The 22,613-nt window shown below is 35.2% G+C and overlaps 1 protein-coding gene across 6 annotated transcripts in view; it reads left to right on the top strand.

The window, feature by feature from the left end:
- Nucleotides 1–22,613, top strand: part of tmtc3 (transmembrane O-mannosyltransferase targeting cadherins 3) — a 54,606-nt gene that overhangs the window by 24,512 nt on the left and 7,481 nt on the right. For all 6 annotated transcript variants that reach the window (XM_006633551.3, XM_015352797.2, XM_015352799.2 and 3 more), the window contains 5 exons: nucleotides 3,614–3,762; nucleotides 4,482–4,602; nucleotides 7,371–7,482; nucleotides 16,833–16,936; nucleotides 21,406–21,575. In XM_006633551.3, coding sequence (XP_006633614.3) covers nucleotides 3,614–3,762; nucleotides 4,482–4,602; nucleotides 7,371–7,482; nucleotides 16,833–16,936; nucleotides 21,406–21,575 — 656 coding nt within the window. The remainder of the gene's footprint in view (nucleotides 1–3,613; nucleotides 3,763–4,481; nucleotides 4,603–7,370; nucleotides 7,483–16,832; nucleotides 16,937–21,405; nucleotides 21,576–22,613) is intronic.

Here is a 22,613-nt window from a genome sequence, read left to right as displayed (position 1 = left end):
AGAGACAAAAGAGTTTGAAATCACAGTTGGAGTACACCAAGGATCAGCACTAAGTCCTTTCCTTTTCATAAACATTATTGACACACTGACAAGAGGTAAGAACAGAAGTGCCTTGGGAGCTCATCTTTGCTGATGATGTGGCACTGATGGCAGATTCAGAAGTAGAACTACAGGAGAAAGTGTTCAAATGGCAGAGGAGTCTGGAAAAGGGTGGACTGAAAATGAACGCAGAAAAATCTGAAATAATGGTAACGGAGAGAGATACTATGACCAATGTTGAGGAGACAAATGGAGGAAAACTGAAACAAGTTGATAGCTTTAAATACCTTGGATCAAAACTGGTAAAGGGAGGAGAAACACTGGAGGCAGCAAAACAAAGAGTGAAAGCTGGATGGAACGAGTGGAGAGAAATAACTGGAATAATCTGTGACAGGAAAATTCCTATAAAGTTAAAGTGCAAAATGTACAAGACTGTGATTAGACCTGTACTACTATATGGAGCTGAATGCTTGGCAGTTGGAAAGAGAGAGGAGAACTTGATGAGAAGAACTGAAATGAGGATGTTGAGATAGATTCTGCAGATTTCAATGAAGGATAAGATCAGAAATGAAGAAATCCGTAGACGATGTAGGGTGGTGGATGTGGTTGAGAAGATGCGAGAGGCGAGGTTATGGGGGTATGGACATATCATGAGGAGGGACGTTGAGGAAGTAACAAAGAGGGTAATGGAATTTGAGGTGGAAGGTAACAGAGGAAGAGGCAGGCCTAGAAAGAGATGGATAGATTGTGTGAGAAAAGATATGGAGGTATGTGAAGTGAGTGAGGAAGATGTGCTCGATAGAGACAAGTGGAGAAGAGCAACTGAAGCAGCCGACCCCAGGACAGTCTGGGACTAAGGCTGTGAAAAAGAAGAAGAAGAAGAATTAAGAATATGTATGTTGCACTAGTTGTGGACATAAGAGTCAGGTATTTTGGAAGCCTTACAGTTAAATTACAGTGAACATAGGTTTCTAATATTTCTGACAATTGTCCGGTTTCCTGCCAGTCTTGGTCCTTTGTTGTAGTGAAGCAGCAAAGAAGGGCTGTAGTCTGGGTGCTGGGACTGGTTCACATGAAGTATGTTCTCCCCGTGTTAATTCAGCATTCCAGTTTCCTTCCACAGTCCAAAGATGTACGGGTAGATGAATTGGCTTCTGGGAAAACTGGCCTTGGTGTGTGTGTTTGTGTCTTGTCCAGGGTGTATACTGTCTTGTCCCCATTTCTTGTTGGGATAGGCTCCAGCTCTCCCATGACCCTGTGTTGGATAAAGCGGTTAGAAAAATGATGGATGATTCACATCATAGTAATGGGGATGAATATGAATTATAACTTGCATATAGAAATTTGATTTGTTCATCAAAATTAAAACCACAGGAAAACAAAATATCAAGTTGGTTCAAAGAAGTATTTTAGTTTACACTATTTATGTGCTATGCCTAGGCTCCCATCAATTAATTGTCGAACCGTGTGACAGAGTGGCTAATGAGTTTTTCTGTTATTTCCGATGAGAAATGTAAACAAACCCATTATGCATCTGTCTTTTCTATTCAAACAAATGACAAATAGCTTTTTTCGTAATTGATATTAAGTGGCAGGCGTATGTATAATAATAGCTGAATTCTGATCTTCATAATTTCATACTTGTTGGCTTGGCCCTTCTGCCGATTGCCTTGAGTCTTTTCTCAAACTGTTACCTTATTAGGAACAATGGATAATTCATCTTGGAGGCATGGTGGCACAGTGGTTAGTATTGCTATCTTGCGATACTAGGGCTCTAGGTTAAGTTCCGGGTCTGGTATTGGGTTTGTATGTTCTCAGCGTGGTTCTCGGGGTGCTCTGGTTTTCTCCGCTGTCCAAGAACATACTGGTAGTTTAATTGGTTTCTGGGAAAATTGGCTCTGGTATGGGTGTGCGAGGGTCTATGTCCTCATGTACCCAGCAATGAACAGGCATCCCGTCCAGGGTGTACCCTGACGTCTTTGGCTCTGGCTCACCCTGAAACCCTGAATTGGGTGAAGTGGCTAGAAATTGGATGGATCGTTCATCCCCGTACCTGATATAAAAAAACACCAATGGTTCTTTGACATTTACATTGATTCTATTGGGCTAACTAGGTACATACAGTAAATGTTTGTATTAACATATTTGCTGGTTGCTATAGTGTGTGGGGCTAAATGGGTAGAACATACTCAAAATATGAAAATAAACTCATTTTTTAACCAGACATAATCCTGATGTGACTAGCTGCAGCAGGAGGTTCAAAAGTTTACCATGCACAGAACTTCCACTTCCTGCTTGACTTTTTGATGCAACCAGGCAACTCTGTTTTGATTCAGAAATGAATAGTTGTTTTCATCATTTGTAATGACTAATATTTAATATGCTTTTAAATTCAGCATATTTCAAATTTATTCTTGGTTTGTTTTGCCCTCATCTTCTTCTTTAATGTTTTAGCAACTTTATTTTGCGAGAAATGTAATCATTTACTGCCTGAAGCATTCTGCAGTGTGCAGGTAAACCTGACTGTTGCGGTTCAACAGGCTTGCTGAGGCTAGTACTGGTAGTACCAGATCAACAGCTCTCTGTTGATGTTGGCAGTGTGGTGTCTCCTGTACCATTGTGGCCCCTGAGCCTGCTGGGACAGGCTTATTGGCACACATCAAAGATACCGCATCCGACTTAAATCTCATGCGTCTCTTGCTTCAGCAATTTGTTCTTCAGGGAGTGTCCAACATAGAGTGTAGAGTTGTAGAGATGCATAGATTTCACTGTGAAGTCCAGAGTTTTCACCTCCACAAAGTTTTTCATTGAAATGGCATGTATTGGATGTCCTGGAAGGCTCAAATTTGTGAAATACCAGCATACATGTGTTATTAACAGTTCACCCAGAAAGCATGCATAGACCTATTACAGGCACATTACAAATCATGTAATATAAAAATGTGCTATATTTGGTAGTCCACCATGTTATTTAAACTCTGGTGGCCCATAAAATTTTTACTTTTTTGTGTTTGGATTTTTAATATGCAGTATTGGATCTGTATTAGTTCCAGATTTAAACCATTGTGCTCTTTAACAAATTACATTCTAGGATGTAGCATGAGGAAATATTTGGAATAGTCATCCTCAGAAATTAATGAATACTCTGGTTGTATTGTAATCTGGATTTATTACACTTCACTTGTATTGGCTTGATTTTGCATTATACAAGTTCAATCCAAATGTATTGACTTTTTTTGAGCTTAGTGAGTATGCACACTTACCTCTTAGGATACACGTTACTGTGATATTTTTAGGGACTGCATTCATCCATTCGGTTTATGAAAGCGCCTTTAATCAAGAATCTGCCTTATTCTTTCTAAGAATCCCGTACCCTCTACAAGCATACACTGGAAACAAATGTCAAAGACTACCTTCTCTGAACATCAATTCCAAAAGTTTGATGCTCACTTACATCAGGAATCAGTGGATTTTTTATTTATGATCATAAGTAAAAATATTCTGTATACTGTGATTACAGGGCACAAAAGACACAAACTAATCCGTTTTTTTTGTTGTTGTTGTTGTCGTCTAGGCGCTATCTTTGATAGTTCTGCCATTTATTCCAGCTTCAAATTTGTTTTTTCCTGTGGGTTTTGTTGTGGCTGAGAGAGTCCTCTATGTTCCCAGCATGGGTTTCTGTATTTTAGTAGCACATGGATGGAGGAAAATTGCCCAGAATGGGTAAGTAAAAGTTTCTTTGTCATTTGAGTGCATGTAATAGGTTAATTTATTATGCCCAGATTTATTTTTTCCCTCCCAACACCACTGATTTGGTGAACCTTAACTGTTCCATCACATTATCAAAAAATAGTTTTTATACAATTTTTGGCGAGACTTTAAAATTAGTGCTTAATGGTATTTGCCATAGTAAAAAGTAAAAATCAGGTACTTAGGTTGCCTTATAGCAAATAGCATAGTCCATAATAGACCCTGTAACTTGAAGATTACAAGTTTTAAAGTGATGTCTGCAAGGTGAACTTTGTTTTGGTTTCTGTACACTGTGCTTCGTAAATGTAGGCTTTTCTTTTTCTTCAAAGTCCAGAGTGTCTGCTTCTGCCCAGGTTACAATGCAAAAAGACTGATTTCATATAAGAGTCTCAGAGGACAAAACATTTAATTTCTTCTCAAATCTGTAAGAATGTACATTAGAAAACTCAGCTTGTTGTTTCAGTTTGAAATACAATACAAATGGAAAAGAGAATTTTAAAATATTTGTTTGCTTTTTGTTAAATAAGACAATTACATTTTGTAACATGAATAGAACTTAGTGTAATACAGGGTTTAGATCATTAGTATTATACAGTACATAATCAGTTTTGGTGATGTCTATTTACATTTAGGGATACATTAATATTTTTTAAAAATGTATTTTTTGCATTTTCCCTTTTTCTTGATTATAGTAATCTGAAAAACATTGCCTGGCTTGGTGTGGCCATTCTGCTGGCATCCCATGCAGTCAAAACAGTTCATAGAAACTGGGATTGGGAGTCAGAGTACACGCTGTTCACTTCTGCTTTAAAGGTATACAATACTTTAACTTGCAGTGTTTGCTTTAACTTGCTAAGTAAAATACGGGTTTTGTATTCATAAAGCTCGAATACTAGAAGTAAAGCAGATTTGCAACATGAAATTAATATATAATTATATATCCAGTTTACATTTATATTACAGTATTAATACTATATTTTGTTACTGTTTTATGTGTCATCTTTGTGGAAACTTTTATTTTGTGTACAATCCAGAATGTTATGACATTTTAAAATTATATTCCACAGGGACTCATTCAGAGCATCTGGAAAATGTACCTGTCCATTAGCATGTCTTCTAAATGTGGTGAAAGCCACCTATAATGATGGAAGCACATTTCATATTACGTTTCCGTTCAAAAGCAAATGTAGGTTTTATTCATGGTCAAAGTTGCTCCTGTCACTGTTGTACAAAATTGTACGCAACCAGTAAAACTGAAACATTGATACCGTTTCATGTTTGGAAAACTGTTTACATTCATATGTACACAATAATTGCAGTGTACAGCATGATGTACGTAATCAAGAGAAGCCTGCGTGTTTCTTAGCTGGAGGCCAAACAATATTGTTTGTAGTTTCTAAGCTGTTTCCAAGTGTCTTACGTAGGTAGTACTTAGAGCACTTAGTACTTAAGTGTTAAAGTGTTATTAAATAAATACTTATAAATAAAAACTTTTAACACAATGATTACTGACAGCTTGAAGAACATGCCAGTGTGGTACCTTCATATAAAGAAAACAAGAGTTGTTGGATAAAAATACTTTTTTTCAAGGGAGTGGAGGTGACCTGAGCAGAACCTCTGTGTTCAGCTGCCGTCACTGTTATCCGCAAATGTCCTCTGCCTAATTTGTTTTTACAGTGAGTTGAAATGTACTGTTCATTTAGTATACACATATCCTGAACTCTTATACCCAGTTACATTTTTGTTCAGGATGTTAATCATTCAAAACAGGACTGGTATAGCTCAGTGATTTTTATAATTTTTGTCAGTTTACAAAGAATTTTCAGCATTTTCAAATGCAGCTTTACTTTTTCATGTTCTGAATAATTGCCATAATTATTTACTATGGCAATAGTAACTTTTGTTTTAGAACCATCAGGACAAATTTGATTTATAGTCAGTGTTTCATACACTGAACATAAGATGTGGTGGAATTAAATACTTTTTAGAGAGAAATGTGTTCATTTACATGATATTGAGGGGAAGGTCTTGGTAATGGAAGTCCCTTTTTTCAAAGCAGAGAGGTATATTTTGTGTTTGGAATTGAGAAGTTCTCAGATGTACTGGTACTTTGGATGCAATATGTCATAGCTAATGTATATATAATTATTCTGATGCATGTAAGTAAACCATCTCTTAGGTATAATGGATTTAAACAAACATATTAAATATACAAAAAAAGTGCAAAAAGATTAACAAATCATACATTTACAATATGAAATGTGATAAACACAGTAAAAATCAATTAGTGTTGACTACGACCTTCCTGGTCATTAATACAGTCTTGGCAGCCCTGACACGTAGTCCTGACCAACCTCTGGATAGACTGCTTTGTTATGTTCTACCACTTTTCCTGTCCATCTACAGCCAGCTGGCTAGATTCTCCACTTGATAGCATTATTGATTTCAACGTCCCACAGGCATTCTATTGGACTCAAGTCAGGAGAGAAACATGACTGTGGAATAGCCTTAACATTGTTTTCTGCAAGTTGTACCAATGTAATTCTAGCAGTTTGTGGTCTTGTGTTGTCCTGTTAGGAAACAAATTCTTCATATTAGTTTATGGCAACGGAAAACTATTGGTTTGAGACCTTTGTAAGTGTATTTCTAAACGAGAAGGTCGTCTTCAATCTATACTGAAAGCACTTTTGTGTAAAAGGAGGTTTCTACCTATGTCATATGTCTACTGCCACACAAGTTGACTACAGTCAGTGTAATGTTCACTGCGTCACTGTGGGTAGCTGCGACAGCATGTATAGTCTGCAAAAGAGAGAAAACGCAATATTTCGGCTGTGGAGACTTCTTCTGGTGTGACACCTGAAGAAGGATTCATAGCAAAAATGTTGTGTTTTCTCTTTTCTCTTTTCAGCATGGAATAAATCTATTACTTGTTCCTTTGCATATTATTTTTATACCAACTGTTTACTTCTTATACCAGAGTTTAGATAATTGATGTAAATTATAAAAAGTAAGCATAGAAATGTTCCCACACTCATGATCCTCTCACTCCAGTCTGAGGTAACTTCTACTATGAGTACATTCTTAACCACGTTTTTGTATTTGGGTGCAAACATTAGCACGGACATTTTCTTTAAGTCCAAATATAGGCCTATTATGTCTTGTGCCCTGAAGTCATTTACTGCACTTCCTTAAAGATATCTAACAGGTTAGGCATGATCTACCTCTTCAAATTCATGTTATCTGTTAGAAGACAGATTTAATTTCCTTGTTGCACCAAGAATTGATATTATTCAATCAATAACCTAAATAATGATATAGTTCCCAATAAGCTTTGGTTAATGTAAAACTGTTACCTGTGTATCACGTAGGTTAATGTTATCTGATTGTCAGGATCTTAAATAACAGTTTTACTTTCTTTCATAAGAGATTTTGGTTCAGATATGAATGCATGCATAATCTTTCTTTTAGGTCTTTGGTTTGTTGACAGGAGATATGCACATTTTGATAAGATCAATATTGCATTTACTTGGAAGATTTTTAAAGTTCAACATGTTCTTATATTTCTTAATTTCTTCTTTAAGGTCAATAAAAATAACGCCAAACTCTGGAATAATGTTGGTCATGCTTTAGAGAACCAGAACAATTATGAAAGAGCTTTGAAGTATTTTTTGCAAGCCACAAGAGTTCAGCCAGGTAAGATTTATCCTAATTTTTACTGAACAGTAAAAAAAACAAATGACAGGCATCTAAATTTGTAATCACATATGACAGAAATTGTATTTGGGTCTAGTAGTAAAGCTAATTTCAGTTTTTCATTACTACAGTCTGCACATAATCTGTGCTGATGCATTGATTAATTGTTATTATTAATTTATCCAAATAAAGCATTATCGCATTATAATAAGTTTAAGTGTTGGAATCCTTGAGTGTTTTCCAGCAAAACACTTATGATGCATGATTGTTGTGGAAAAAAATGAGTGTTTAGTCTTCTAACACAAAAGTTTTGTTTTACATAAACACTTTACATAAAGGAAATAAAAAGTTTTATAAATAACTTACAAGGAGACTGTAACCTTGTTTTGGGAATATCTTAAAGTTAACTGAAGTACTTTTTAAGTGTTTTTCGGTTCTGGAATTGAGGTTTGAATAGGTTTGTTGAGATGTAAGTATTGTTTTGGCCAGCAGAGGGAAGCTGTGTATTTTGTAATGTTTTATTTGCGTGGAGGGAGTATGTGCTTTTTCAAACGTCTGGTTTAACAGGTAAGAGAAAAATGAATGTCATAAAAAAAGAGGAAAGACTAATCAAAAAGGAAGTAATGATTGTGGTAGAAACTTTTTGAAAAAATTTGCAAGTAGCATTTGTTCCCTGGGTAGTTCCTTTTGTTTAACTTTTTAAAAGATGAAAATGCTAAGAAAACATTTGGATCTAAATGAAAAATGAGTCTGGCGAAGTGGTGAAGTTGTAGGTATTGTCTTTACTTTGAGAAAAACTGTATTTGCATCAATAAAGCACAGACATGCATAAATGTTGTTTTCGTAGACTAAGTTCAAGTTTGTCATTATATTCATACACGGGTATATTATATAACAAAATGCTATTTAGCTAGGTCTCAGGCGGTAAGTAGTGCGAACAACAATACAAGCATTGACAAAGAAGAGAAACTTGAAAAAGATGAATCTATGTTTAGTCATTCATGTTCTTTAAAGCAGGGTTTTAGTCGGTATTTTGTGTGACTGAGAACTTCACAAGATCTTTCTCAGAGACCTCTGTGTATACCCATCGGACCCTTGATTAAGATTAGGTCTACACAGCAGATTGTTCAATCAAGCTAGGCTGCTCTGGAATCTCAAGGAGGTATATGAAATGGGATATGAAGGATAATGATGGTGAAATAGTACTTGCTTGTGATTGTGTCCTGTACAACACTTGCTGACACATTCTGATATCAATTCGATCCAAGCCTCTTTTATGCTCAACTTCTCTCACAAAGGACAAACACCTTGAGATAGGTGGGATAGAGAGATATCTCATGTCTGAACCTGTGAGTTCCCATGACTTTTTTCCAACAAATAATGCCACCAAGTAACAAAATGTGTCCATTTGATGTCAGTGTGCACAATGTGATCTCTAAAAATTAAAAATTGGTATATGAACACTGTTGATATAAAACCACATAATCAAAAGGAGACCTAATTTATGGTGAGCAGTCTTTAAAACAAAATTATTTTAAAAATACACACTAATACACATTGCGTGATTTATTTGCATGGCAGACTGGTTTGATGTGACTTTGACTTTTTTTACATTTTATTTAGCTCTTGAAGAGTATGGATCAGATGAAACAATCACAATACTTGGACTGATAAAGACAAAATATAATCCTATAGGACAAATAATTTCTTAGAATTTAGCTGTGAAATTTTTGAAAAATTAAATGCTTCCATTTGTATAGTGCTCTTCATTCTCTAGGATGAAATCCCGCTACACAACTGCTTTACTAGTGAACTTAAGAGTAAATGTAAAGAAAGCTAGTATCAGAGTGTCAATGAGGAATTTAAACCAGGGCACTTGGTCTAAAACCCATTCAAAGGAAACAAGTGGTGTCCTACCTCCAATATATTTATATATTTAAATAAAAGTTGTCTGGATAACAGTATTAGACACACTCTGTTTCTTAATTCTGTCATAAAAATTGAATTAATTAAAATTTTGGACATGTATGTTTGTTTTGTTGTGCACATCCGCTAATACCAGCACATGTTGTGTATCTATAGTAATAAAAATGGAAAAGGGGTTCTAAAGATAAAGGCTTTTGCTCATTTTATAAAAAAATCCAAAAGTTAATGCAAACAAATGTATCTCAGTCTCCACCCAGCGTTATATAATAGTTTTTTTTGGTCGTAATTAGACATGCAAACAAAATATATCAAACCTGAAGATTGATTGAAACGTGGGAGTCGTCACTGAGAAGTGCTCAGGGGCACAGTCACACCAGTCACATCCAAAAGTGTGTTAGTCACATGCATCAAAAAAAATGCTTTTATTACAGGACATTCCCAAAACATTTACACCCTGTGTGCATCTGACACAGAATACTGGCAACAGTCTTCAACTAGAACCACTAATATGGTGTTGCATACATTTTGTGTGCAGGGTTAAAATGGCTTTACTGGTGTGCGGTGTTTTTAGAGAAAGAGAATTAGTCTCAAGTTAGCATCACATTCAGAGCTACTGTCTATCTTGTTTAATTCTGTATTGCTTCTAAAGGTAACAAGTGGGACTGATTTTGTTTGAGAGAAGAGTGTCCTAGAAAATAGACTAAACCCCTTGTGATGACAGTTTGTTCAACTGGTGGAGGGGAGAATAAATCAGTATTACATGGCACCCTATAGGTAATAAGGGGAGAGCAGAGGCTGAGACGTACAAAACAGAAAAACCCGGGAGGGAGAAACCTTCCTTTTATACTGACACTTACACAGGAATGTGAGAACCTCTTGTTCATTTGGGAAGATCAATGGCTTGGCGCCCTTATATGAATAAAGGAAATTGTTCTGCATGAATAAATTGCAACAAGTGCAACAAGGTAGAGGTGACCTTAGTACTCAGATAAGTAAAACATGAAATTGTTACTGAACAGAAATATCGAATAGAACAGAAATTGTTATAGAGGTGGTTTCTAGGTGTATGGAATAACCTAGCACATTAAAGGAAACTGCATTCATAACTGGATTAGATTTCTAAAGTTAGCAACATTTTTTTTGGAGCTGGTGTACTGCATCAAATAATAGAAATTATATCAAATATGTTTAATCAATAACCAAAAGCCTTATGTATTTTTTTAAACCACATGAATAGGTAGGTTAATAAAATGCTTTTCATGCTCAGTACACTTTACTCTGGTTTCCTACTGCAGTTATAGTTTCTAGTCAAATATTCTATTCAGAAGCAATCTATTAATCATTATTGTTCTATGTAGAAGCAAGGATAGTGTAATAGTCCCCAATTGCTTTTTTCTAAACTTTTATGCCCTCCGTAAAGAAGACCTCTTTAAAGTAAAATGTTCAAATGTCAACATTTCTGAAATAAAATCAAATAAGTAAACAACTGAGTCATAATCAGATTTAAAGACTGGTTATCTGTGGAGGTAATGTAAAGTCTCATATTGAATGGAACCTGAACATCAAGCTGTTGTGGAAGGTGAATTCAAGGCATGTGTATTTTCCTTGATAAAATATTTTTTATTTAAAGATGTTTTAAACAGTATAGTGAAGAACAGCCTACCCCCAGCTAATTTGGTATTTCTAACAAAAAACATGTTGTATAAAATAAGCATATTATACACTTAATGTGAAACTGATAACCTAAGAAGATGAAAAAAATATTTATATTTATATCACTGTGCAGTAATATATCAGTAAAGGAACAACCAATGTGACTGGTGTGACTGAACTGGTGACACACCTGAAGAAGGCTCCACGGCCGAAACGTTGTGTTCTCTTTCTTCTTTTTTTTCAGCATGGAATAAACCTATTACTTGTTCCTTTGCAGCCTACCCATGCTGACGCAGCTACCCACCTGAAATATATCAGTAAGCTGCACTTTTCATAAAACACAAAGTAAGAATGCACTTTAACATTTCAGCATGAGCAATTGAGTAAAACAGCAGTGTGAAAGTCTGTTGTGATCCTTCTTATGAAATGCAAACAAATAAACCAAGATGTAAACCACACACCCATAATGCATTTCATTCTGCTGGAGCTGCTGCGATAGTGTGATAATATAAAGTAGAATATACAGTATCAGTGGGCACTGTAACAGGAAGAGAAGCACTGGAATTATAAGGGGCACTAAGTAAATTGAAAGAAAAGGCTTCAACATAGATATTATATAGATATTCTCCTCCCCACTGTTAGTTGATGTGTGGTGAGCATTCTGGTGCACCATGGCTGCCATCGCATTATCCAGGTGGGGGATCCACATTGGCCCTTTGAGTGGAGTGTCCAGAAAAGCGTTACATAAGTGTAAACAAGTGTTGTTGTTGTTGTTGTTATTACATGGTTGCAGATATGGCATAATTAGGTCAATAAAAGCCCTTCTTGCTTAGAGTCATGTATACAATTTTTGGACAGACGTGGTTGCCTGTAATTATGGCTATTGTTGCAAGAAAAGGCCTCAGTGAGTTTGAAGGGGCATACTCCAGGATCCATGCATTAATTCAAAGTGCAAGGCAGAAAAAGTGAGCAACTGCATATCAGTTGACTGCAAATTTCAACACTGGGCTTTAGCAGCCAGTTAAATCAAAACAATCTGCCGACAGTGCAAAACTGTAGTGAGGTGGCAGTGCACAAACCGTACATCAGACCTGAGCACAGGCAATGAACTGCCAAGTTGTGAAGAAATGTGATCTAGTAAGATAAATCATCCTTAATCATGTTTTATACCAGGAGTTGGCAAACTGCAGCATGTGTGTCATTATTGGCACACAAAGGGATTTTAATGGAAGTGCAAAGAAAGTGGAACATACAATAAAATATATAAGCCATGAATATATTAAGTAAACAAAGTCAAACATTGTAAAAGTGTTGAGGTTTTACTATGCTTTATGGATTGTCTTGATGCAGTCAAAATCTTTTTGTTAGAAAAATGTCAGAACTACTTAGGAATGCTCGATGCAAAGTGGGTTGAATTTCGTCCCAGTATTTTCTTTTCTAATTAAACCACACAGCTCTGATATCGGCGGTATGGATTTTTTGCCGTTTCAGTGGATGGGTGTTGAAAATTTTGAAATGCACCACTGTAAATTTGGCTTCAGTTTTCAATTTGTGGAACTTCAATAGTATCTTAAGGAAACCACCTAAAGATGTCACACCTCTTACATTATGTTAAGGTTGATTTGTGAATGTTTTTACAACTTTCACTTGATTATTTAAATGACTATTTCTTTGTGAAGAAAATAGATTTCAAACCACTGATGTTTAAGGATTTTTTTTCAGGATTTTCTATGACCATACCAATACATTTACAATACAAAATACAGTTTCACAGTCAGTTAAGTCAGTTCTTTGTCCCTCCTTTAACCAGTTAAAAACTGAACATTCAGAGTCTTACGTGCTGCTTAAAGTGTCAGCAAACAAAAGCCAAGGCAAGGATCACACTGAATGGCAAGACTTATATAGGTATTACGTTTAGATATTATATTTCAACACACTTTTTATAAATCAGAATGTAAGTAGGGCTATCATTGACATTAAAAATCTGTAAACCTAACCTATCTGTATGACCTAACTCTTGGCACGCCCTTTCTTAAAAGTTGCCAACTCCTGTTTTAGATTAACAGACAAGTGCATATGTGGCACCAACCTAAAGAACTTGAAAGCCCTTAGTTCTAGCAGTGAAGAGCTCTAAAGTTTCCATACCATTGTGGGGAAAATTTCTAAGCACCCAAACCAAAAGAATAGTTCAGTGCTAATTGCATTTTAATGGTACTAAGTGATCATCTTCACCTCATGTGTCACCTGACAAAAGGGGTATCCTCCAAGATAACAGCAACCCTATCCAAAAAGCACATTTGGTCATCTAAAGATGTTATGAACATGACACTGATGTGTGACACTTCCGCATATGTCATGTGCTCCTTAGTCACCACATCTGAAGCTAATCAAGCCTTTATGAAATATTCTGCAATAGTGCCCGAGACGGTGTTTTCTACATCCATCTGTTAATTGACTTTATATTGGTTATTCCATTCTTTTGTTTGCTACCTGTAGGTACTCTATCACATTTCTTAAGCTCCATGACACTTTCATGTGCTGTATCAAAAAGACTGGATTGGCTACTGTTGTGATCTTCAGCTTGGCACGGTAGAGGAACCTTTTAGCACCAAAGTAGTAAAGGGGTTTCACACTACAGTGAAGCGTTTTCTGCACTCTGCAAAGAGGGCAGTATAAGAACAACAGCTGTAAAACTCCATTGTGCCTTCTGGCTACATGAAGGATGAGCTCTCAGTATAACAGAAGAGTTAAAAGATTGTTTGAGTCCTGTTCTTGCATGCGTCAGAACCAGCACAGATCTTGTGTGCGCTTTCTGTATGACTTCAATGGGACTCTTGGTGGCCAGGAAGGATAATCATTTTGGTCATTTTTTATTAAACAATAAGTGGATCTCCATCTGTGCTCCTTAGCAGGTCATTAATACTCAACAGTATGCAAGTTAGATGGGCAGCTTCTATCCAGATGCGATTAAAGAAAGTATATTTCCTTCTACAACTCTCTGACACTGTTGCAATTCTGGCACTGGGCATCATGAGTAAAATTTTGGTAGTGCAGACAGCTTTAACATCAGAGTTTTCAAAGAGTTCCTGAGGCAACCCATAATAAAATCCTTTACTGAGCAGGACTGTGGATTGGAGATCCTAGTAATCCTTGCAGAAAAGAGCAGTATATGCAGTTTTGATTGCAAGGCAAGAAGCTACCTCCTGGCTTTCATTTCTTTGGTTTTTAATGAAGAACATCATGCTACATTACTCAGAGTCCTGCATAACAAGGGTGTAACCACAAAAACTGCATTCAATGGAAATTTAACTCAGTTTAAAAAATTAGTTGCCGAGTGTAAAGCCTCTTGATAATACTGCCAATGTGATCTAATGATCACATTACTCCTATCCTGGAGTCCTTGCACTGGCTTCTGGTCAAATTCCATGTAGACTTTAAAATCCTCATGTTCACCTATAAGGCTCTGCATGGCTTGGCACCTCAGTACATGTCTGAACTATTATCGCCCTACTCCCCACCTCGCAACCTTCGCTCTATTAATTCTGGTCTCCTAGCTGTCCCCCATGCCCTTCTACATTGTATGGGTGACGGGGCCTTCTCCTGTTATGCCCCCAAGCTCTGGATCTCTCTCCCCAAGGATATCGGAGAGTCGCCTTCTCTAAACTCCTTCAAATCCAGACTCAAAATCTTCTTCTTTAGAAAAGCCTTTACTTACCTGTACCATTCTTCACCCCTCTGCTTCTCTTAGTACCACCATCCACGGACTCCTCTGTATATTGTAATTGTGTTTTATCTTGTGTATTCTTTTTATTTATTGTTGTTGTCATTCTGTAAAGCGCTTTTAGAAGCCACCTTTAAAGGGCACTATATAAAATAAAGGTTTTTTTATTATTATCCTGGCAGTAAACCTGTTTTTGACTATGTTGATTTTCAACAATTGGATTAGTTTCAATTTGTAACTGTAAGTTATTTTTTCCTAAAAATAGTTGTGAAATAAGTTGCCGAAAATATTCCGTAACAATGACAGTACCTTTGACAATGATGTTCAAAGTACAATTTGTTCTAGCAAATAGTACATTGGCTGACATTTAATGCAAATTAATGTGATGCTTTTATCCAGTATCATGCCCTGAATACATGTTGACATATAGGATATTTTTCAATGCTATCATTTAGATTCTATTTTAAAATTATTTTAGTCACACTGGCATCTTATATGAATGTGAGGCAGTGTTGTGAGGAACCAATAAGTATAAATATACTGTATATTAAATTTGACATAATATAACAGTTTTGAATATAGTAAATTTGTTTGGTATTACCAATGTGGAAACAGTAAAACTACTAAAATATCATTTAATTCTGTTTCATATTTTTTTCAGTTAAAGTTAACTCTGGTTTTGCATTCAGGTATAAAGTATAAATTTAATTTCAAGAAAGTTTATAAAAAATTCCTTCAAAGGTCTCCTACATTACTTTTTTTTACAAACTGTGATAAAATGTTAAAGTAGTTAATTGTAAGTTGACTTCATATTTATGCAAGTACAAAAGGCATGTATTCTAAATTTTTAAACTGGTGTCAGGGCTAGGTAACTTGGTGTCCCATACTGTAATTTTTTTTTTCCAGCTCCTATCAAAGAAGCAACAAGCAACAGTAGTCCTTTTGTAGTTCATCGCCTCAAGGCTCACTTAACATTCTAGAAATTAAAATTACTTTCCCAGGGTTTTGCAGTGTTATCATACTATTAGCTCACAAATATTGATGTGAACTGTTTATCTTCCCTCCAGATATCAGAGTTCAATCATGCTTTATTATTATTTTATTGCACTGTAATGGTAGTCTTAGTTTAATCTATGGCTGAAAGTGTGAGGAGTTCTAAATGTTAACCTCAATGAAATTATATTGTTTGAAATAAGTGATCTTCTCATGTCTGAGAGTGCTGAAGATGTTAACAGACCTCAATCACCTGTTATGTTCACCACCTGCTATGTATTTGCTTTTAGTTTTATTCAAACTTAAAATAACCCAGTGTATATATTTGAAGTGACTTTGTATAAGTTGCTTATTTAAGAAATTAAGGTATTAAAGTACTTAGGTTTTGCAAATCAGGAAATGGAGTAAAATGGTTGATTTGAAACATGGCCCAGATGCAAAGAAAGTCTGCATCACAGGTTCAAATGTTATATTGAATAATGAATCCTTTGATATGAGAAAATGATTAACCAAAATATGATGGTCATTATTAAAATCATGAGCATTCTGTGGACAGGCTGTTTAAGATGAAATGGCTTAAGTTCTATGTCCCTGTGTCATGAATCTCAGTTTTAGACAATACATATTAAATTGGCCATTTACATCATATAGTGCTAAATTTTGTTGCTTTGCTGTTTGTCTTTTTTAATAATAGTTTGACAAAGTCCCCCCACAAGCCACTTGCACAATGCAATAACGCCACATGATCTTTCCAGCGGTTTTTCTTTTTCTCAAGAGCCTCTGCAAAGACAAAATCATTAAATCAAAAGAGATTAAATCAAAATTCATAAATACAACACACGTAAGTTTTTTAACAAGATGATTTTATGCCAGAGCTGCCCATACTTAACCTAAGCATTACAGATATTATGGATATATCAGTTGTTTATTCCTTTGTTTTTCTTCTTTGTTTTCGTCAGTGCCAACATTTTGTCAGTTTCTGTTTTCCAAGTTATGTTCAAATCCCAATTAATGAAAACAGATCTAATGAATTTGCATACTATATTTTGATTTTCAGATGACATTGGTGCCCACATGAATGTAGGAAGGACATACAAAAACTTAAATAAAACCAAAGAAGCTGAAGATGCCTACATGATTGCAAAATCTTTGATGCCGCAGGTATGTTCTAAAGATGTACAGAACAGGTATTCTAGGAAATGCAGAACATACAATACATTTTGTGTAAACAATAATATTTTGAAGTTTTAAGATACAGCATTGAAATATTTATTTAATTTCTTGACAAATACCATTATGCTTTTTGTAGGTAATGAAGTTAAATTAATATAATTAATTTTAATTTGTTTTAATGCAAAAATCTGACTTTTGAATGTACCATGTTTTCAGTGAAACAGTGTTCATAAGTTAGAAGATGAAATGGAAAAAAATCAACTTCCCTTCTTTTGGCAAATTAGACTACATTTTCCAAGACAAATGAAAATGGGATGCCTGAGTGGCCCAACAACTAAGACCAACACCTTTATCTGTGTTTGTCTTGATCAATGGTGTAATCCAAACTTGCAATCCAGAATAACTCGATATATGGAATATAACACCACTGCAGTCCCAATTCTGAGCAAATTCACCAGTCTTTCTCAAAAGGAGGTCAGATCTTGATGCACTTAATCCATTTTACAGATGGTGTTAATTCTTGGAATCGGGTCTGTAAGTTTAAAGTTCAATAAGTGAGAATGTTTTATCTGTTATTTTAATGCTAATTATTGCTTTCCTGGCACTTTCAGTTTTGTCCTAATTATGGAATAATTCTTAAAAAGACACAAAATTATACTTTACAATATAGCCAGGTTTAAATATTACATCTCTATCATATATAACGTACTGTATGAAGCACTTACACTTATTTTACTTTAGTTTATCTTTATCTCTTAGCAAATTTCCTTTGTAGCAGCAGTTCATTTCAGACACAAGAAGCAATAGGAGCATTTTTATACTAATCAGGTTGCAGTCTGGATGGAATGCATGTTAGTGCTTAAGATTTGTCATAATAAAATTGAAAAATGTTACTTGAACTTGCATTTTCTGAAACAAAAGGTCAATGGTGTTAAAGCAAAAATCCGTTAAGTAAACACTGGGAAACAGAATCTTGGTTTTAGAAAATGTGCCCAAAGCAAGTTTGTAATTGAAGTTATCAGTTATATTGGTTCTTTCAGTTGCTTTCTGAAAATAAAAAAACAACTTTGCACTCTCTTTAAAATGGTGAGTTTCATTTAATTATAACACATAGTGCATATTTCTACATGCTTCAGCATTGCTCAGTTCATAGTCATCAAATACTTGAGATTAGGCCTGGGCGATATACTGAAAATTTACCGATACCGACGTTAAGAATCTCTCACTGACCTAATTTTGATTATGTTGGTATGTTTGGTAAAAGCTTCCCCAAATGTGTGCTTTCATGAGCGGTCCCCTTAAAAAACTACAAAACTCAGTCGTCATATCCAGACACATGCTTCTGTCTCGTCCAACCTTCGTTCTTCACTAAAAACACAAAGAAGCGTGCCGGGCATGAGACATGAGCACTCATGCTAAACCCCAGTCAGGCAGGGATGACTCAACTACAAATGAAGATGAGCTGGTATCTAAAAAAGATGCATTGTCGATCGTTTGGTCATATTTTGGCTTCAGCAAACAGGATACTGAACAAGAGAAGTCAGATGTAAACTCTGTCGGAAAACCGTTACGCCCAAACGTAACACTAGCAACTTGTTTCATCACTTGAAACACAACCATGTCATGGAATACGAAGAGTGCATGGTCATAAAAAGAGAAACTGACAAGCACACTCATGGCCAAATGTGATTCCCCCAAACAGCTGTCTCTAACACAAGCATTTACTAATGTCACTCAATATGGAAAAGATTCACACAGATGGAACGAGATAACTAACCCCATTACATACTACATAGTGAAGGACATGGTCCCCATAGCTGCAGTGGAACATAGTGATTTCAAAAGACTTGTTCAGACCCTTGACAAGAGATACGTTGTGCTTTCGAGAAAATATTTTTCTCAAACTGAGGAGCCCAATTTATAAGATGTGAGACACTTAGATTTAGTTTGCACTTGATAAATATTCTAAGTTTTATATTTTTCATAAATGTTCATTGTTCGTGTGTTAAAATGTTCATTAAATGTTATTCTGTTTGTGTGGCCATGAATTATGTACTTAAATTATTTGTAAGACATTGAGATAAGATGAGGTGTGTGCAGCTTTAATACTTTTGCATATTTAAATCGTGATCTTTCAACATATCACGTAATCATATAATTTCAAGGGTTTAAAAAATTAATTCATCATTATCAAAGTAAATGTGTGAAATTATTGTGATATTGATTTGAGGTCATATCGCCCAGCACTTACTGTATTAAGATTTAGTAAAAACATTTCAGAAAGTGTTGAAAAACTCAGATTAGCTATGACTTTGCTGTTACAATACTGACTTTAAGATTTAAATTACTTAAGATGGTTATAGTGAGAGCTTTTTGAATACCCTATATTAATACCCCGTATAAGAGTGAAATGGGAACTTGTTGCAAATGCTTTCTAAAGCAAATATTTTGTAGTATTAACAATAATTTCTACACATCTGTGTAAGGAAGAAATGGCTTGGCCTCATTAAAGAATCTGTGTACAGGTTTGAACATGTAGTATGTTATCTCAATGGAAGAGAAAGAAAGATCTGGCAGAGACAGAAGGAATGCTGTACAAGTCGGCTGGTTTTAATCAATATTGATGTCAACTGAACTGTCCATAAATATAACCTTAAAAAGCATTTAGAAATGTTTTTCCCACTAAAAGTGTGAGCATACAGTATGTTCGTTATTTCCCTTAATACCACCAGTCAAGCCTTTTAAATAACAGTGCTATCAGTGTTATCAGAACATTATGTGAAATTTTGCGATGGTTAATTCTTCTGTCTTCTAACGTCTGTAGTCTGCCTTGTTTACTATATATTTGTATATTTTTAATAAACCTAAGGTCAGAATATTCCTCTGATTTGTGTGATATATGTAATTTATGTGTTGGTTAGTATTAAACCAGTATTTTATGTGTATAAAATCTGTTTTTAGTCCATGATTATGAAATAATTTGCATTAACAAACAAAATGGCCTCATTTAATTTTATTTATGAGACCCAAAGAAACATTAAAAAAGGCAGATATCTGTAAAATATAACTTCTAAATCCTTTCTAGACTTATGCCACTAAAAGTGGTTAAAGCTGTTTAAAATGATTCATTTAAAAAACCTGACTTGAAACCCTGATAGAGGAACACCTTTTTTGGCTCAAGCTTCAACAGCTGGAAGAGCTTCTGAAGACATTTTTTTTCCCCCCTTTGCACTGCTTATCATTCATATTTAGCCTTAAGCATTAGCAGGTTAATATCCCATGGATAATCTAAACAGCTTTTAACTGTGACTGTGACTACTGTCAAGTGATTATGATGGACTTATTTTTAACTTTTTCAGAAAATTGGTAATAAGTTTTTAATGCGACAATTTCTGCTTTTATTTTGAAACAAAGGAAGTTTTTTAAAGAATCTAAGTGCATTAATTTTAGTACTGTTTTCAAAAGAAGAGATATCAAAGTAATAAACATTTAGTCTTCTTACTGTTTTAGTATTACTGCAATTTCAAGGTATAATTTTTAAAGTTATGGAAAAGCAATGCTAATTGTTTTATTTGAATCTTTCATGTCCAATAGTCAATGAATGGGGACAACCTATTAATACATTGAGATTCTTATAATTCTAGTTAATGGATTGAATTAGAAAAAAAAACTGATCTTTTAGCATAGTTTAAATAATCCACCTACTGTACATCTTTTATGACAAACATGCTCACCAGAATGATGTTGGTTATAACCATATATATGAATTTTCACTCATTTTGCAATGTGGATTTGCTCACTTTCTGTTAGCTTGGATGGGTGGCGTTAGTTTTCAAGTCCTCAGTCTTCAAGTCCTTTCACAGCTTACGAAGAAGCAGTTGAACTGACCACAGGGGGACTCCAAGCTTTAGAGTGATCTTGCAAGGAAATTAAATGAACCTTGGCTACATTTAGAGTGTCATAGCAAAGGAGAAATTGCATTAAACAAAATTCTAGAACTTTCATTCCACTTTGTAATTTGTATAGATCAGAAACAAACATCCCATATAACTCTTTTTATGTGACTTCATAAAAATTGTGAAAAATACAAGTCTGGTGAATACTTTCAGAAAAAAAGTATACTTTACAGTATTTACAGTATTTGGCACGTGCTTGTTATTCATCCTGCTTAGGTGGAAAGGTAATGTAGTAATGGATTATTTGTAAGGAACAGTCTTTTTTGTGAATATACTTTCAACTAGAAATACAAAATTATTAAATTAAAAGTAATAAAGTGAAAAATAATTTACTGTATTAAGCTGGCTGTAGTTATTTAAATATTTACTGTTTCCTTTAATCATGTGTAACATCACTATATTTTGAAGTTTATACTTTATACTAAGGTTATGCATTATACATGTGTGAATAACTAATAACTTATTACATGCAGGTTTCTATTTTTTTTTTTGCATTTGTAGATCATTCCAGGAAAAAAATATGCAACACGTGTTGCTCCTAACCATCTTAATGTTTATATAAACCTTGCAAATTTAATACGGAATAATGAGTCACGCTTGGAAGAGGCAGACCAACTGTACCGACAGGCAATTAGCATGAGACCGGACTTCAAGCAAGCTTATATCAGCAGGTATGACAAATACTGCTCTTCATGAACAATACAGTAGAAAAAAAGAATCATGACGAAGCTGATGAAATTACAACTGTTACATAGCTTTTGGGATTGGTGAAAACAGACTTAGTGTTTCACAATTCCAAACAAACATTAAACACATATAATGGTTTTAAAAAGCAATGGAATTACCTTTGTATTGTCCACACTGTTTAAGTTTAGAAAGTGTCCTTTTTCGGGTATATTTCCACTTCACATCAGAAGTACAAAGCAATCAAAGTGCATACAGTACTTAACCAACAGCATTTCTGTTGATGTGTATCCTGAGCACTTTTTTGTGTTTAGTGGGCTTACCAGGGGTCAGTGTTGTGTGGATATTGCCTAAGAAAAACTACTGTGATAATATATAAAATCACAGGTACTGTATAGCGGCCTGTCATATTTCACAGTATCAGAAGGCAATAATAGTTACAAGTTCAACAAATGTTAGCAGATAAGGCAATACATCTGTCCTGGCCTCCATAAGATGCAGTGCTGATTGGGAACAGAATTGGGAACCTACCCCAAGCCTATCATGCTCAATATCCTGAAATCATTTCATTGAAATATGAAAATTTCTGGATCTTCATTGAGGATAGATAGCAATGGAAAAGTTAAGCAAAAAACTTCTATCACATCAGGTAGTTTCTTCCCGTCCAGTTTTCAACCCTTTAGGTAAAAAAATACTGCAGGCACTTTTCAGTGCTTCAATGAAAAGGTCTTAAGACGCTTGGGGAAAAAAAAACTTGTTTTATATAGATTGCTGACGTGTCTCCATGCCACCACCCTTACCCTGAACCTCATGCAATAAAGGTCTTTAAACATGACCTCAAATTCCTGAGGAGCTCCAACAAGGCACAGGATTTGAGGCCTCAGTCAGGTGCGGTGTGCCCTCTGATTGTATAGATTGCAGCACTAATCACAATGGGCATTTAGCAGGAGCGGCAGATGAATGTCAGGCACACATACAAAAGTGTCAAAAAAGTGGCTAGTGGTGGGGGAGGGGTGATGTTGAGC

The sequence above is a fragment of the Lepisosteus oculatus genome, chromosome 7, assembly GCF_040954835.1.
Source record: "Lepisosteus oculatus isolate fLepOcu1 chromosome 7, fLepOcu1.hap2, whole genome shotgun sequence".
Taxonomy (NCBI): Eukaryota; Metazoa; Chordata; class Actinopteri; order Semionotiformes; family Lepisosteidae; genus Lepisosteus; species Lepisosteus oculatus.
The sequence above is the reverse complement of the archived record's forward strand: the minus strand, read 5'-3'. Positions and strand labels throughout refer to the sequence as shown.